Genomic DNA, 18,771 nt, shown 5'->3' with positions numbered 1-18,771 from the left:
ACGAGCGGAAAAGGACAGAACAGAATTGATTCAGAAAAATGGCCCCCATCCACAAGGAAAACAGCTTCAAGTTTTAACCTCTTGATTGGGATCAAGTGACCATCAGAGATGTTAACTAGATCCCTATCTGACAATAATGCCAGAGCAACCTCATGCTATATCTACACGTAATCAAAACCCCACACGAATATCCCTCCTTTTTATAGAGAGAGATTTAAGACTCCCCCCTCCACGGCTCCACCCCAGAAGAAGAGAAGAAGGGGAGACTGAAGAGGGGCGGCTCGTGCAGTGAAGTGCAGTCTGGTTTGGTTGCTCTGATTCTGGGCCGCGTCAATGCCGCCCTCAGCTCAACCGAAACCAAGAGCCATGGAACAAGGAGGAGAGCTCGAGCCCAGCACCCCGAGATCAACCACCCCCACTGCCGGCACCACAGGGGAGGTACTGCTTGACAAGTACAAGCTCGGCCGCCTCCTTGGCCGCGGCAGTTTTGCAAAAGTCTACCACGCTCGGCGTCTCGCTGACAACACAGATGTGGCCATCAAGGTTATTCAGAAAACCCAAGTAGCCAACACTGCAATGGAACCCCGCATCATCCATGAAGTTTCGGCAATGCGTCGCCTGCGACATTCGAACATAATTCAAATTCACGAAGTCATGGCAACCAAGTCCAAGATCTACCTAGTGATGGAGTACGCTAGAGGTGGCGAACTTCTCACCAAGATCTACCGGCGAGGTCGCCTGACCGAACCCGTGGCGCGCCACTACTTCCAACAGCTCGTCTCGGCTCTCCACTTCTGCCACAGCCATGGCATAGCCCATCGTGACGTAAAGCCTCAAAATCTCCTACTAGACCACAAAGGGAACCTCAAGGTCTCTGACTTCGGCCTTTCTGCTCTCCCGGAACAACTAAAAGATGGGCTTCTTCACACGGCTTGCGGCACGCCTGCCTACACCGCGCCCGAGGTGCTTGGTCGTAAGGCTTACGACGGGGCCAAGGCCGACGCTTGGTCTTGTGGGGTGATTCTCTTCGTGTTCCTTGCTGGGTTCATGCCATTTGATGACGCCAATCTGGCCGTCATGTACCGTAAGATCCACCATAGGGAGTACCAGTTCCCTTCGTGGTTCTCCAAGCCAATTCGGTGGATAATAAGCCGTCTCCTTGATCCGAATCCAGAGACTCGGCTCAGTATTCCAGCACTCATGGAGGTTGCTTGGTTCAAAAAATCGCTTCGCGATCCATCAGATGGGCACATCAATCCTTTTGATTTAGATCTTTTGGCGTTGCCGAAAGACGCTAAATTTAATACGACTAATATGAATGTTCGCACCGTGATGAATGCTTTTGATATAATCTCGCTGTCGTCGGGTTTAGATTTGTCTGGGCTCTTCGAAGCAGGAAGAAAGAGCACGAAAAGATTCACGTCGATGGCATCGTCGGCAGAGAATATCGTGGAGAGGGTGACGGAAATTGGGAAGAATTTGGGGTACGTGGTTCAGAAAAGTAAGTGTGGAGTTGTGGGGTTGGGGAAGGGAAGGTTGGTGATGTTAGTTGAAGTGCTGGAAGTGACCGATTCATTGTTTTTGGTAGAAATGAAAGACATTAGTGGGGAGGGGGCAAAAGTTGAGGAAGCCCAGTGGAGAGACATGAAAGCTGAGCTCCAAGACATAGCTTTGGCCTGGCACGACGATGGTGTCTCTGAGCTCTGAAGAACAAGTAATTTGCATAGGTTTGGTGGTTTTTCTGCAACGATTTTGAGGTTGGCCTTTGGTGAAAAAAGTGGGTGTTTGGCAAAGTTGTACATACTTGAGCATGTTAGTCTTAGCTTAGGTGAATAATTAATTTCAATCTCCTACTATTAGCAACCGGATTTCTTCTGTGATGGCTTTATTGATCTTTGTAAATATGTGTTTTCGTCTGTATTATAGTTGAACAAGAGAGTTTGTTTGTTTGTTTTCATTTCTCAGTTGTCACTTTTTTGGGATCTATTTTTGGTTCTTCCAACTAGAACATGCTATTAGTTCAGTTGTTGATGCTCCGCTTTACTAATGCCATCTAGGTGAAAAAATGAATCCAAGCAAGCAAAGAGTATTTCGTTGGTTGAGTATGAGTCGTGGCCTCGTGGGTCAATCAGAATCGGGTTGAATTTGGATAGGGCTGCAGAAATAGTCACTTAGATCCAAACCGTTTATAAGTCGGGTTGCCATGGTACCCCAACTTAAAAAAAGGCTGGCTGGAACAGGTCCATGGCAGGACAGATGCAGGTATAGTTTGAGAAATGCATGCCCAGTGATAAGTTATGACCGTCTGAATAATATCTAAGGCCGTTCCTGGAGAAGCATACATCATAATTGTTATGGTAATCTGCCTGGATTGTCTTGGACCAAGTTAGGGTTTCATTGGTGTGGATCCTCGAACCATCATCAGTGCCTTGACTGCCTCACTTACATATATCTAGCCTAAGCACGATTTTAAATGTCAGTGAAAGTTGAAACTTTTGAGAAATTTTGGTCTTACACAAGGCTTATATTAAACATTTGGGTGGATTTATTTCAACAGAAACTTTCGAATTTCAGTCATTTGTTTTGCCTAAAGTTTTGAAATGTTATTAAAAATAGTATAAGTGCATTTTATGATAGAATTACTGACAATTAATAAAATAATTAAACTTAATTGAAAATTTTGCCCAATATTCTGAATTTTCATAGAATTTTATCACACGCCATGCATAACTAGAATTACCACCGTACTCATTAAAAAAAACAAGAATTACGACCTAAAATGTTTTCACTTGAGCAAGGAACATACACGTCCATCACCTTCATTTCAGACCCCCCCCAACCCCCCACCCAAAAATAAATAAATAATAAAAAAGATTCACCTAAGTCTTCAAGGATGCAAGAATAACAACTAAAAAAGAACAAAGCCAACATCTTCATGCTACAAAAAAATGCTGTTGAGACCTCCAGCATCGGAGATAACAAGAAGATCCAGGCACTCCAAAGTTCATCCACACAATTAGCTTAGCCATGCAGAGCTGTACAAAAAATATTCAGTCATACCAACTTAGCAAGAGGATGAAAGAGCATGTATAGATAAGGTAAAACTAAAATATTGAGGACCCAAACATGATTGTTGCATGAAAGTAAATGCATATTGACCTTCAGTATGAACGCTGTAGTCAATATCAAAAGCTTGTGATTCCTGCAATCCAGCAAACCATGAATTTCGATGTTACATACCCCAATAAATCTCCTAAATTCATTTATGTTCTCAGGTCTCTGCTCAACATAGGAAATTTTTAAGCAGTAGAAACTATTCAAAACTGCAGGACTTTGACAGAGGTTAGGTTTTACCAACAAAAATTCTCACAACCCACAGGTAGCCACTAGACTTTGGAGTAGGTCAAGAATTTTGAACGGTGATTGCATGGTTTTATCATGGAATAGAACACATTGAATCAGTAATTTGAACAAATAAGCAAGAGGTACAATCAACGCCTCATCATCCATCTGATAAGCCTTAATGAGAACCCTAGTTGCAGCTCTACATTCAAAGGCCTTCTCTTGAGCCATATGCAGACCATGTCAACTAGGCTCATACAACGATGCATGATTACTGGGACACAAATGATCGTAACCTCAGTAAATGCAGGCATATTACATATAGACTATGGAATCCAGATCAGCTTTTCAAAAGATTTTCTAGGAATTGAATTTTTTTCTGACTAATTTCTTATTGTTGTGGAACATTTTTTTCTTTATTTTCTGAAATTGTTTCTGGAACAATTTATAATATAAATAATCTTCTTTCCTACCGTTTACATTAACAAAAAATAGAAAGAGAAAAATTTAGGGATATGGGTCAACCATTTGAAATGTCAGCTCAAGTAAACTATAAGTTAGATGTACAGTTCAAAATATTTACTCAAGTCACTGGGGAGAATTACCATTTCAAGGTCTAATCCAGGTTTAGGTGAGAATCACCATTTCAAAGTATTTCATATAACTGTGGATAGTAAGAAACAAATTACTGTTTGCCCTATATATCATCAATCATGACATTACCCTGGCAATCTCAGTTTCCTTGATTACCATTATTTTTGTTGTCGTTCAGAAGAAGAAACGGGCAAACATTACACTGAATGACAGAAAAAAAAAGTTAGAAGCAAAACAGAGGGTGCAAATTAACCATTCTGTATACACATTATACATGTTTGAGAAGTGGCCTGTCATTTTTTTAATCAAAGCAGCCTATCTTCTATGGTAGTTGGATACTTGGATTATATGTGAAACTTTACTGATTTGTCAGATATCTTGGATTCTCAGTCTTATAGCATTTACCTTGTGTATTCAAAAGAATAATCACTAGTTCAGAAACCTAGTAATGTGAAATCATGGGTTCATGCAGTAAAACAGATTCTGAACAAATACACATGGATAAACACAAAAATGTAAGAAAATAATTACTTAATCTAATGGTAAAATCTTGGGCTGGAAATCAAGAGAACGTGGGTTTGGATCTGAGAGATGACACTTTGTGAAAAAAAGGTTAGGTCTGTATCCAGTCCACCCCTCCCAAGACCCCCATATAGCTGGGACCAACATTGGCTAATGGCCTTTATTTGCAGCTACCATCCATTCAACAGCCCTGTTGTGGATCAACCCTACCAAAAATCATTCAAGTATATGATATACTAATATGCTTTCAACTAGTCCACAAACTTGTGTTTTTGGCTCATCTCAACAAGGTTGAGATAGGAGTCAACTCAAGAGTCATGGAGTTGACTTGGTAAGTCATGTTGCAATTTAGAATTTCATGAATTATTCTTACGTGACAATAAATTTTGTATTTGTTGTGCTTTGACATTCTTGTAATCATACATTATAATTTATAATTCTAGATGGTTTATACTAGAAGGGTAAAGCTCCAATACAAGGTATGGTATATGATAGTGCAGTAGGCAATATCAACAGGTGGTCAATACAAATGATCCTCTATTTGGACCATGGTTCAAAGTATCGACACGTATCGACCCATACCGGCCGATACGTATCGTTCCGGAACCCCTCCAATGCCCCTATAGTGGGTGTATCGGGGGTCTGACTGGTACAGGGGGTGGAGACCTAAACCGGCCCCCCTGAACCGGTTTCAGAAAAAAAAAAAAACAGTATCGATTCGCCCGATACGCCCATACTGGCGTATTGAGTGTATCGATATTTTGAACCTTGATTTGGACAATCCAGATTGGACACACTATTTGTTTGTGGCTCATCTAGGGAGCATTCATTTGAAGGAACTATAAAGGATAGGATCAGAAATGGAGTCATTCAAAGAAACCCAAGAGTAGCTCCAATAGGTGATAAAATGAAAGAAAGTAAGATGGGGTTGTCGTGTGCATAGAAGACAATCAACAGCACCTGCAAAAAAAAAAAAAAAAAAAACAGGGAGAATGACCGATAACCCCAGAGTCCGAATTTGTAGGCTCAAAGTACACTTGGGGTAGGTGCCAGCTCGGAATTGATACCAATTCACAGGCGGGTATGGGTGCATAGAGTGTGGCTTTTGGACCTTCTGAATGTTTATAGCTTTGCAGTGGGAATCAGAAATCCCTATTAGGCCTGTCCGTACTTTTCCGGAAAAAAAAAAAAAAAAGTGATTTGTTGCAAGTTGAAGGGGCTAGAAGGGCTAGGGGCAGGCCAAAAAGGACATGGGTCAAAATAGTAAAAAATGATTCAAGTGGTTATAATTTAACAATGGATATGGCATTAAACAGAATGAAATGGTGAAACAGGATTCATGTAGCTGACCCTATATAGTTGGGATAAGGCTTAGATGATGACGATAATGATGGTGATGGTGGTGGTGGTGATGATCCAGGGAGCCTTCATATGGCCTAATTAGTGAACTGTTCTTATCAACAGATTTGCATTTTAAAATAATATATATAAATAGTGAAATAGGTTATGGGTAAGAATCAATGAAAATGGACTTGGCCAGGAGTCATGTAACCCAACCAAAAGTCAAAAGAGTTGATGGAGTTTTTATCCTTGGCTCAGAGAATCATATGCAAAAGGAGTCACTGCCATGACTTGGCCCCCCATGCTTAGGAGTGGAGTCAACTTGGGAATCAGCAAGCTATGCTTTCAATAAATGGGATTTTCAAAGGACATATATTGATTTTCCCTTTCTTTTTTTGTTTCTTTTTTTTATCAGCAAAGGGAAATTTTATTATAAGATTGAAAACTATAGTTAATGCAACAAAGAAAGATTGCCTGCCTAAAGTACTACATTCAGTATTACATAGCAGCCCAGAACAGATGCTAGCTCATAACTCCTTGGTCCTTACTTAGCAAGGTAATCCGCTATTCCATTTGCAGTCCTTCTCACCCATTTAAATTCAGCACTTATGTCCCTAGCAGTACTTTCCACTTCCCTAAAGGCATGTCTAAGAGTCCACAGAGTCTGACTGCAACCACTAGCCCATGAAACAATTAGCTTTCATTTTTTTCCCTTTTTTTTACTATAATGTTATCATCCTTCTGTATGTGTATGTAAACCAATATTTAGAAGTGTGGAGACATCAGGAGCCAGCACCTTTAGGTGTTCTGAGGTATAAGCCTCATCAGTTCCTTCTTTTCTAAGAGAAACATGAAACTAAAATGATGAGAAGGTAAACATGTGCATAAAGGAGTATATTTTCATATAAGAAGGGCATATAAATGAATAAATTATCAGATAAAAAAGTACTACAAGAATATCAGAAGCTTTCGACAAAGTAACAGCATTCTTACAGAAACAACTGAACAATGAAAAAGCTCTAGGTGTAAATAATTTGATCAAAGGATTATCAGTTTGACAGAAAACATGGCTCTTGATAAGGTGCAATGGAAGGACAGTATATGTACTTATGTAGCTAACCCCAAATAATTGGGATTATGGTGAGTTGAGTTGAACTTAAATGTTAAAATAATGCCTCGAGTGGTAATAAATATGTTTTTTATTTTTTGGATAAGTAAATGGTGTTAAATATGTTGAAGCATAGATAGAAGCACATATCATTGCACATAGATATGCATTCACACACACAATCACAAGGTACCTCAAGGTTTGAGAAATGTGCCCTGTCAAGCATGAACCTCAAGGCATTTTCCCTAAAAGCCTCAAACACCTTCTAAAACATTTCGTTCAAATAATGGGCCTTAGGCCACAGTGGATCAAATTAAATAATGCAATTAATGGATGGCAAGAATCATCCAATTTACATAAATTTCATCACTCTTTATTCATTTCTTTTCTTTATAATCAGCAAAAACAATCAAGATAATATCATAATATTATTAATTAAAAGGTATTGGAGAACCCCTACAGTCAAAATGATTCAGATGAAGGGGGAAAATATGCACAGCTTATAGCTGCAAAACATAATTTACAAGGAACTTTTGAAGAAATACTGCACATACTTGTAATTGCAGTCTCTTTCTTTCTTTTTCATACCTCATTTACTTGTTCTTCCTTTCTGTTTTATGAAATTGGCCGGCGATTCCAGTACATCATAAAGGTGAAGCCTAGGATTTTTCAATGGAAGGGAAAGGAAAAAAGATGTAAAGCAAGTACCCCTTTCCTTTTACTTCTCAAATCAACTAGATATGCAATCATGTGCATCCAAAGGGAACTAGTGATTCTTTTTCCTTCTTCCACCTTTCTTCTATCTTTTTCAACCACACACAAAGCTGGTGACCAAAGTGAAAAATCTCTGAAATACACAGTAAACATAAAGGAAGAAAGGACATATCTAAACAATAAAAAATAAATAGTAAAATAGGTTGTCAAGAATCCATATAAGAAAACAGAGAGGGACTCGCACATAGATTGGAAAGAAGTACTAGGAAAAGAAAGTAGAGGACAGTGTTACACAATCAGATATGTATTAAGGCTTCTCAAAACACCTGAATTAAATATGCCACAGTGGATATGGCTATCTCCCCTGTGTTTCTCCCAATCTCATAATAGTTTTATTTTCACTTGTTGAATAGGTTATGGGGCCTGCGAAATCAGAAAGGAAACAGTTAAAAGTACTTGAGATTTGAGAAGAAGAAGAAAAGAGGAAGAAGAGGAGTTTGTCGAAGAAATCAGGTATGCTACTGTTCACTACTGAAGAGCTTTCTTAACATTTTTAAGAAAATTACAAATGGGCCCTTGAATAGGCACCCAAATACAAAAAAAGGACGAAAGGACATAAATGCCCTTACATTCTCAACACTCCCCCTCAAGCTGAGCATAGATATTTGTCATGCCCAGCTTGTTCAAATTGTTGTCAAGCTTTGATTTGGAGACACCTTTAGTAAGACAATCAGCCAATTGATCTTCAGACCTCACAAAAGGTAAACAAATCTCTCCACTGGCAACTCTTTCTCTAATGAAATGCCGATCAACCTCTATATTCTTTGTACGGTCATGTTGAACAGGATTGTGGGCTATGTTTATGGCTGCTTGATTATCACAATATAATATCATTGGAGTATCAATCTACACTCCCATTTCTGTCAACAAGTTCTTCAGCCATAACAATTCGGAAACTCCATGAGCCATAGCTCTATACTCTGCCTCCGCATTAGATCGAACCACAACTGATTGTTTCTTACTTCTCCAAGATACAACATTACCACCCACCAATGTACAATAGCCAGAAGTAGACCGCCTATCATCAATAGAACCTGCCCAATCAGCATCAGAATAAGCCTCTACCTTGAGATGCCCATGATTAGAATACAACATCCCTTTTCCTGGACATCCTTTTAAATAGGCTAGTATTCTATTCACTACTTGCATATGAGATGATCTAGGCTTGTGCTTATATTGGCTAAACACACTCACAACATATGATATATCTGGTCTAGTCAAACACAAGTAGAGAAGGCGACCGACAAGTCTTTGATACACAACTTTGTTAGGAAGAACATCTCCATCATCAACTCCCAACTTATGATTGGGATCAATTGGAGTTTCATATGGTTTACAATCCAATTTCCCTACTTCGTGAAGCAGATCAAGGACATATTGCCTTTGAGAAATATAAATGCCCCTCATTGACCTTGCAACCTCAATCCCTAGGAAATACCGAAGATTTCCAAGATCTTTAATTTCAAATTTAGTAGCAAGAAATGACTTTAGTTCAGCAATTCCAGAGATATCGTCCCCTGTAATAACAATGTCATTAACATATACTATCAACATAGTCACTTTTCCATTCGCTCTCCTGATAAACAAGGTATGGTCAGCTTGAGATTGAGAAAAGCCAATTTTTAAGATAGCTTTTTCTGAATCTGTCAAACCAAACTCTAGGGGACTGTTTAAGGCCATAAAGGGATTTCTTCAAACGAAAAACCTTTCCTTCACTCCCAGGGATGTTGACTCCAAGAGGAAGTTCCATGTAAACTTCTTCCTGAAGGTCGCCATTAAGGAATGCACTCTTAACATCCATCTGATACAAGGGCCAAGAATAATGGGCAGCAAGAGATATGATAACTCGAGTCGAGCTTTATACCTTTCAACTGAGCCATCAGCTTTATGCTTCACTATGTAAACCCACTTACAGCCAACAGGAACTTTGCCCACTGGAAGAGAAACAATTTCCCATGTCTGATTTTTCTCAAGTGCCTCCATTTCCTAGTTCATAGCATCCTTCCAATGAGGGAACTGCACTGCCTCAGTAACATTGTGAGGGATAAAAAACAGAAGCAATGGAAGAGATATAGGCATAATAAGAGGGAGATAAGGTATTATAAGAGACATAATTTGAGATAGGATATTTAGCACATGTCCTTTTTGCTTTACGAACCGCAATAGGAAGGTTAAGGTCAGAAACCATACTAGGAGGCTCAGTAACAGGTTCACCGCAAGTATCAGAAACAAGAAGAGGTTCAAAATCCAGATTACCTGAGTCCGGGAAGTCAGAGTGTAATGGACATTCAATCTCTGGAGTCATCCTCTTTTTTCGTCTAACGAACCACTGGTGCCAAGACCGAGGAAGAGGAGGCATAGGAGGAGTATTACTACCACCACGAGGAAGAGGAGAAGGAGAAGGATCGACTATACCAGTTACAGCTGGAGCAGGAATCGACATACAAAAAGGAGTCCGATCTTCACTAGCATTCTCCCCTTGAAGAGAATGACGAGAAGAGGAAAAGAAGGGAGTAGACTCAAAGAGTGTAACATCTTTGGATACATACCTTTTTCCAGAGTGAGGGTCATAACAATAGTACCCTTTTTGGACTGAAGAATATCCCAAGAAGACACACTTAATAGACTTTGGATCAAATTTCAACCTGGAAGGACTCATGTCATGGACGAAACAAACGCACCCAAAGACCTTAAGAGGAAGATGGAAGGTATCCTCATCGGGAAAAAGGAGCTGATGAGGAGACTAGAGATGAAGGGTCCACGAAGGAAGTCTGTTAAATAAGATATATAGCTATTTGTACAACATCCCCCCAAAACTGAGTTAGGACATGCGTCTGGAATAACAATCCCCGTGCAACTTCAGCCACATGTCTGTTTTTCCTCTCTGATACCCCATTTTGTTGGGGGGTATAAGGACATGAACTTTGGTGAATTGCTCCTCTCTCTTCAAGGAAAGTTTGTAAGTGCTTCTCAAAGTATTCCTTGGCATTGTCAGATCTAATAATCTTAATCTTCTTTTCAAATTATATCTCCACCATATTAAAAAAGCCTTTTATAATTGAAGGAGCTTCATCTCGGCTCTTCACCAAATACATCTAGGTATATTGCGAGTAGTCATCAACAAAGAGAATAAAATATTTATAACCACCCATACATGGAATAGAATAAGGTCCCCAAACATCAGTATGTATTAAATGGAAAGCAACATTACTTCTCTTTTTACTTGCAAAATATGTGGTTCTACATTGCTTTGATAGTTGACAAACTTTACATTGTAGACCAGAACTAGACAAGGACTCAAACAGACTAGGAAACAAAAACTTCAATGAACCAAAAGACACATGCCCAAGACGGTGATGCCACAATTTCAATTGACTTAGTTTTTCATCATGACAGGACTCAGACTGACACATTAACCCAAACTTTGGAGACTAATCAAGAAGATAAACTCCATCGGCTTCATGTCCACTGCCAATCGTCTTCCCCATACTCAGATCCTGGAAGACACAATAAGATGGAAAGAATGTTATAGAACAATTATGAGACTTTGTAAGAGAACTAACAAATAAAAGATTTCTATGTAGTTGTGGGACATGGAGAACTGATTTCAGAGAAAGGTTGTTGGTAAGTTTAACTTCGCTCAAACCCGAGATCGGGATCTGAGATCCATCAGCAACAGTAATCTTACCTTTCCCTGAAAAAATTTTATACGTGGTAAAGTAGGAAGGCATACTAGTCATATGATCACTGGCTCCTGTGTCAATTATCCAAGAGCCAGACGATGAAGCATGACACGCAAGTGCAGTACCTAATTTTGCAAAGGCACTGGAAGGTGTATGTGAACCAACAGATGTAGGCAACCCACTCTTTACAAGATGGAGCAAGATGCCTCTCAATTTTTCCATTACATCAGAAGTGTCATGAGTAGATGCCTGAGCAGAAAAACTTCCCTCAAGCATGTGAGTCTGAGAATCATGACTAGTTGTAGCAACATGAGTATTTACCTTCTTTCCGGTTTTAAACTTCTCAAGCTTTAGGTGGGGCTTTAGTTTCCAACACCTATCCTTGGTGTGCCTTGGGTTCTTGCAAAATTCACAAACTACATCTTTAGGTTTACCAGAACTCTGTTTGGGTTTTGTAGACACAAGAGCTGTGTGCTCACTGACAGGAACTTGCATCATGGCAATCCTCCTACTCTCTTCATTCTGTACCAAAGAATATGCTGTGGAGAGTGACAAAATATCAGCACTAAGGATGTGTTGCCTGGTGAAATCATAATCGGCATTTAGTCCAGCAAGAAAATTAAAGACTCGGTTTTTCTTTGCACTTCCGGTACTGTTCAGCATCAATAGGATCCTTCCACTCCAAAGCTTCTAAATGGTCCATTTCTTCCCAAACTGATTGTAAGGAAGAGAAATACATGGCCACCGATTTCTCCCCCCGTCACATATTACATGCTTCTCTCTACAACTGATAGATTCTAGCCGTGTTCTTCGCTTGAGAATAAGTTGAAGTTAACCTATCCCAAATGTCCTTAGTTGTTGGAAGGAACAAATAGTTGCGGGCAATGTGAGGCTGCATAGAGCATACTAGCCATGACATAACCAGCAAATTATCCTGCACCCATTTGGAATAATTTGGATCTTTAGGCTTCGGCTTAGCTTCCTTGCCGGTAATAAACCCGAGCTTACCTCTTCTTCCAATTGTGAGCTTAACTGATTGAGACCATTCAAGAAAATTTGTTCCATCAAGTTTTACAGTAGTAATTTGCCCTCCAGCACCGTCATTACTTCCCAGGAGGACATAGGTAGGTACATACACATCCTTGTGTGAATCCATTGATCACCACCCCTCTAAAAACAATTCTCACCAACACCACAATCTTCCAACACTAGTTGAACACCCAAACACCTTTCCTTGAAGGTTAAACACGGGCTACAACAATAAACAGAAGAAAAGAAGGTGCTAGCGACAAAATAGGGGAAGAAAAAAATTCCCAAAAATAACTTTAGGGCTCTAAAAAATCTGAGGTTGCTTCCTATAATCTCAGAAAATCACCACGCTTCAAACGCAAGTAGGTTTAATAGCAACCAGCCCACCATGCGAGCATGCAAACGCTAAACTTCAAATATATAATTTTCGCCAATTTCATCTAAAAAATCCAAGAAAAATGTAAAATAGCTTCAAACCTCCATGAAATGTATATCAAAATTCCTCTAAAAATGAGGCACATCAAGGGGTGTCAAAACCGCAAATGAATGCCGCCGACTGTACGGACTGCTGACGTCAACTGGCGGTGTGCTGACGTCAGCAGGTTCGTCTGTTAGTCACGACCAACGACGGATGCTCTCCTTGATCTTTCGATGCTCTGATACCAAGTTAAAGTACTTGAGATTCGAGAAGAAGAAGAGGAGGAGAAGAAGAAGAAGAAAAGAGGAAGAAGAGTAGCTAGTCGAAGAAATCAGGTATGTTACTATTCACTCCCGAAGAGCTTTCTAACATTTTTGAGAAAATTACAAATGGGCCCTTGAATAGGCGCATAAATACAAAAAAGGACGAAAGGACATAAATGCCCTTACATTCTCAACAAAAACAATAAAAAAAGAATACAATACAAGGAAAATATCATATTAACTAAGCAGTAGAACTTGCTAATTTGCCGGTTTACTTTCTATCTGTCTTTGAGATTCCTACCAGGGAAGCTAAGAAGATAGAGAAGATGATGAGGGATTTCTTGTGGGGAGAAGAATGATCATTTGATTAGGTGGAAGGTAGTTAGTCAAAGTAAGGAAGGAGGACTAGGTTTAGGGAATCTTGCTCATAAGAATGAAGCTCTTCTAGGGAAGTAGTTGTAGAGATGGCCCTTAGAGAGGGAGAGGTTGCGGCATGCGGTGGTGGCAAGTATCCGTGGCTGTTCCGAAAATGGTTGGGATGGGTATTTAGATGGGAAACTCTTGCAACACCTTGGAAGGAAATTCATGGCATCCTCTCCTAGTTCCTCCACTTTGTAAGGTATGATGCTTGCTCTAGGACTCATGTTCTTTTCTGGGAAGACACGTGGGTGGGAAATTTGCCTCTCAAGGGCATGTTCCCCTCTCTCTCTCTTCTTTATTTCCCTTTATAAAAAGAGCCCGTGTCTACCTTTCTTTTGTCCTTGTATACCCCTTTGTTTACAAATTGGGACCTTGGCTTCCGTAGAGGGTTGATGGATGAGGAATCCTTATCAGTTTCTGAGCTCTTATTGTTACTTGATTCTGTTTGCTTGGACCCACTCAATTCTGATAGGAGAATTTGGACTTTGACTCCAAAAGGGTCATTTACATGTGCCTCTTTCTTTAAATCCCTTTGCTCTAGTTCTTCTCCTTAGGCATTCCCAGTTAAAGAAGTCTGGTCTAGTCCTATTCCCCCAAAATTAGTTGTCTTTTGTTGGGAAGTTTACTATGGTAAAATCAACATGATGGATAACTTGCAGAAGAAAAGACCTTTCTTGTGTTTATCCCCTAGCTGGTGTACTTTGTGCAAAGCGCAAAATGAGGTAAATTTGTTGTTTTCTCTATCTATCTTTGTGTGGGCCACGAGAAGAGGGAGAATTATGTTAAAGTGTATAAGAGCAGCTCTCCTATGGACTATTTGGAAAGAGAGAAATGCCAGAATTTTTCAGGAGAAGGAAATAACCATTCTTGAAGTCAAGGATTATTTTGACAAGGGCTATTCTGTAGCTGAAATCCTTAAAGCTCTTTGAAAATTACTCCTTCGATGATACAAGGAGGAATTGGTCTGCAATTTCCTCCACTTCTTCTAAGAAGCCCAGAACTCAAGTAACTTGGACTCCGCCTATGGAGGGTTTTGTTAAGCTGAATTTTGATGGGAGTAGTCGGGGCAATCCAAGACCGTCTGGTATTGGTGGTGTACTGAGAAATGAGAACAACAACATTCTTGCTCTTTTTCGGGACCGGTGGGAATAAGAGACTCTGTGAGGGCTGAACTCCTACCTGTGGTACAGGGGATACAGATTGCTTATCAACTTGGAGTGCAGAACTTGATAATTCAAGGAGATTCCAAGGTGGTAGTAGGATAGTTGGCTGATTTGGGTACTGTCACTTGGGGCTTTAAGGATATTTTAAAAAAGGTTAAATGGCTTTCGAGTAATATGACAGTTAGGTTTCAGTGGGTGGGTAGATTGGCTAATGCCTTGATTGATTATCTTGCTAAACAAGGGGTGGGGCTACTCGGGTTTCTTTGTATTGGGTTTCTCTATAATTTTCTTTGTCCTTTGTTCTGTTTATTAACTAAAGGGTTGATGGTATCCTCTATCTCCCCTCCTTAAAGAGGAGGTAGCATCTTGTGCCTCTCCCTAAATTGTACTCTCTTTGGCTATGATTTAATAAATCTTACTATTCATTGATAAAAAAAAGGAGTAGAACTTAGATACCGGTGATAAGCATAGTAGAAAATTGGCATTGCTTATTAACCGTTCGGAATTTAGAGAAGCTTCTGTAATAAGAATAGAAGCTCCTAGTATTAAGTAGTGAAAAGCCATAGATGACTGTTTTTGTTGTTTAAGGCAGTTGCTAATGTTGTTGACTGTAAAACTTAAAGAGCAAGACTAGAAAAATAACAAACATTTTAGCAAGTTGACAATGTAGAACATAAGATCAGTGTTTCATTTTTTCAATTAACTGCACAATTTTATTAATATATGAAAAAATGGATTTAAGTACAACAAGGGCAATGCTTATGCCAGCAAGGCTTCCTAAACTAGTAATTCCAATTTTACACTTGTGTAATCCTACTATCTGAATTGACCACTTCCAGTACATCTGATTTTTTCTCACCCCTTGCCTTGGTAAATCATCCGTCATACAGTTTGCCATTCTCTGCACCAAGGTTCAACATTTCAATACAATATGCCCCGTATCAGGCGTATTTTTATCATATCTTTTGGTGAACAATACAACTTTTTTAAGGCATTTTAAGAAAATCTTTTTAAACAATTAAGTAACATAACCCCCCTCAAATTTTTTTAAAAAAAAAAAAACCTAAAAAAAACCTAAAGTGTGAGGTTCAAAGTATCGATACACCCCTTCTGGCACATTGTAGTGTATCGATTTAGAACCTTGCTCTGCACCCAAGTGAAGGTGATAGGCCCCCAATTAATTTTACATACACCAGGAAGGGGAAAGGTCAGCTGGCAGCCAAGGGGGGGAAATAATTGAACATGGGGGAATTTATGGCTGGAGGGAATAAGGAGAGTTTTTGTGGCACTTATAGCTTGTCAGTTGAGAATAGGAAGAGTATAGGGCATTTAGCATTTATAGCTTGTTAGTTGGGAATAAGAGTGGGGCATTTATATTTCGACCAGCTGGGCATTTATTATGGAAGGCAAGTTATGCTGTAAGATGTGTATAAGAAGGGGCTTTGGGGGATGGAGAAGGCAGACTTTTGCTGAGTACAGAATTCTGAGAGTGCTTGGGAGAGCCGGCGGTCTCTCAAAGAACCAACCTACTGTAAGTGATCATCTTTTCTTCTGAATGAATATCAGTTCCCTGTTGAAGTACTAGAGGTTTGGATTCTGCTGTGAGTCTGTGAACTGCGTGTCAATTTTCTGGGACATATCAGTGGTATCAGAGCACGTCTTTCCTCGGCCATGGTGACAGCTAAGGAAGTGGCATCACAGGTGGAGGGTTTCGAAGAACGCTCAACTTCTTTGCATTCTGAAGTGGATGGCTTGCGTGTTGAGATAACAGCGTGACTGTCGAAGATCACATCCCTGGAAGGAGGCATTCAAGACTTGGGCGTTTTGATCTGTTGCTGCAGCAACAGTCCTTGTCAGCTCCTTTGTCTACAACTGACAATGTTCCCCCTGTATCCACATCAAGTCGTGCGGCTGACAAAGGGAAGGGTGTAGCTTTCCCGACGTCCCCTTCAATGACAGTCCCGGAACATACTTCTGATTCACTTCCTCGGAAGTTGGAGCTGCCTATTTTTTATGGGGAAAATCCAGACGGCTGGCTTTTTCGCGTGGAGCGCTATTTTGAGATTAATGGCTTGCTTCCGGCGGAACGTCTGCGGGCGGCAGTGGTCTGTTTAGAGGGTGATGCACTGGCGTGGTATTATTGGGAGGATGGTTGGCGACCCTTTCATAGCTGGGCAGAATTCAAGGAACTCCTCCTTGAATGTTTCTGATCAACTCAGGAGGGAAACTTGCAGGAGCAGCTTCTATCATTACGTCAATCCACTACTGTCAAGGAATATCGTCGCCATATCGAGGTGCTTTCTGCCCCCTTACGTGACCTACCAGAATCAGTCCTTGAAGCAGCCTTCGTGAATGGGTTGCGCCCAGATATCCAGGCCGAACTCCGACAGATGGAACCCGTTGGGCTGATTAGAAAAATGGTTGCAGCCCAGAAAATTGAGGAAAAGAGTCGGGCCTTATGGGCCTATCAATCCAGTTCATATTCTCGTGGGCCCGCAACGTCCCTCTCTAGAACCCACTTTAACTCACGGGTTTCGCAAGTGACTACTTCTGCTGTGACCCGACCTACACGAGCCACAATCCCTCCTCCTGCATCAGCCCTATAATTAAGGCCCCACCTCCTGCTTTCAAAAAGATGACCGACAAAGAGATGCAGCAGAAACGAGCGAAGGGTCTATGCTTCCGTTGCGACGAGAAATACAGCCCGGGACATCGTTGTGCTCAGAAATCACTTCAGGTTTTATGGGTTCAAGATGACGTGGAGGAACTTGATTCTGATGCGTCTAATTGGGACTGCACTTCCGGGGACATTGAAATTGCTCCGGCTCCAGAATCAGCCGCACTTTGTGTCTCATCTCTTGTTGGGTTGTGTGCGGCAAATTCCCTTAAGGTGAGTGGACGCATTTTGTCACGTGAGGTGGTCATATTGGTAGACTCGGGTGCATCCCACAACTTTATCTCCACAACTTTAGTGGAAGAATTGAAATTACCCCGCACCCCTACACACGAATTTGGAGTTCAGATGGGAAATGGTGATGAGGTGAGAACTTCTGGAGTCTGCCGTCAGGTTTGCCTCAACTTACCCGAATTGGATGTCATTGCTGATTTCTTTCCCTTAAAGTTGGGTTCTACGGATGTCATTCTTGGTTTTCCTTGGTTAGCATCCCTCGGGGACTCAGTGATGAATTGGGGCAACATGTCTATGAAGCTCAATTTGGGAGGTGTCCGGGTAAAGTTGCAGGGCGACCCTTCTCTTTGTTCCTCTCAGGTATCTTTGCATGCCATGATGCGCAACTTACAACATGAGGGACAAGGGGTTTTGTTAGAATTAAAACAATTGCAGATAGTGGATCCTCCACTGAACTCTGTCTTGCCTACATCCCCGCCAATCTCCGCCTTACTAGATGAGTTCAAAGATATTTTTGACATGCCTACAGGCTTACCCCCTGCACGGGCTACGGAACATGCTATTGTCTTACAGGAAGGCACTTCCCCTATCTCTGTTCGTCCTTACAGATATCCTCAATTCCAGAAAGATGAGATTGAACATCTTGTCTCTAAGATGCTGGTTGCGGGTATTATTCAGCCAAGTACAAGCCCCTACTCGAGCCCGGTCCTTTTAGTCAAAAAGAAAGACGGAAGTTGGCGTTTTTATGTGGATTACATTGCCCTTAACCATGCTACGGTTCCGAATAAGTTCCCCATTCCGGTCATCGAAGAACTTCTCGATGAGCTCCATGGTGCTTCTATTTTCAGCAAAATTGATCTTAAATCGGGCTACCACCAGATTTGGGTCCACAGTGAGGACATTCCCAAGACTGCATTTTGCACCCATGAGGACCATTACGAATTCCTTGTCATGCCCTTCGGTCTCACCAATGCGCCCTCGACCTTCCAGTCATTAATGAATACTGTATTCCATGATTTCCTCCGTCGCTTTGTGTTGGTATTTTTTGATGATATTCTGGTTTACAATGCTTCCGAAGCTGCCCATTTGGATCACCTCCGACAGGTCTTCTCTGTGTTGCGCGCCCACCGTCTCTTTGCCAACTCAAAGAAATGTATCTTTACTCAGCCTAGCATTGAGTACTTGGGTCATATTATTAGCGTGGCT

At 40.8% G+C, this 18,771-nt stretch overlaps 2 protein-coding genes across 5 annotated transcripts in view; one reads left to right on the top strand and one right to left on the bottom strand.

Moving 5' to 3' along the window:
* Window positions 1-210: 210 nt before the first annotated feature.
* On the top strand, window positions 211-1,957 carry CIPK7 (CBL-interacting protein kinase 7). The gene has a single exon (XM_010281016.3). The coding sequence runs from the start codon at window positions 334-336 to the stop codon at window positions 1,705-1,707; it is 1,374 nt and encodes a 457-aa protein (XP_010279318.1). The 5' UTR covers window positions 211-333; the 3' UTR covers window positions 1,708-1,957.
* Window positions 1,958-2,686: 729 nt separating this feature from the next.
* LOC104589650 (Tetratricopeptide repeat (TPR)-like superfamily protein) overlaps window positions 2,687-18,771 on the bottom strand; it is an 82,296-nt gene continuing 66,211 nt past the window's right edge. Inside the window, exons 2-4 of one of the 4 annotated variants that reach the window (XM_088895097.1) lie at window positions 4,066-4,138; window positions 3,160-3,202; window positions 2,687-3,035 (exon numbers count right to left, since the gene is read on the bottom strand). The gene's annotated coding sequence lies outside the window, so the exon portion shown is untranslated. Of the gene's footprint in view, window positions 3,036-3,159; window positions 4,139-18,771 lie in introns of all 4 variants that reach the window. The other 3 variants (XM_088895098.1, XM_088895096.1, XM_088895094.1) reach the window with 3 other exon arrangements.

This window comes from Nelumbo nucifera, chromosome 1 (assembly GCF_055504915.1).
Source record: "Nelumbo nucifera cultivar China Antique chromosome 1, China Antique-T2T, whole genome shotgun sequence".
NCBI lineage: Eukaryota > Viridiplantae > Streptophyta > Magnoliopsida > Proteales > Nelumbonaceae > Nelumbo > Nelumbo nucifera.
This window is presented reverse-complemented; position numbering and strand designations above follow the sequence as displayed.

What these genes read in the sequence shown, in the direction of transcription:
- CIPK7 (XM_010281016.3), top strand. Translation starts at nt 334, where the DNA reads ATGCCGCCCTCAGCTCAACCGAAACCAAGAGCCATGGAACAAGGAGGA.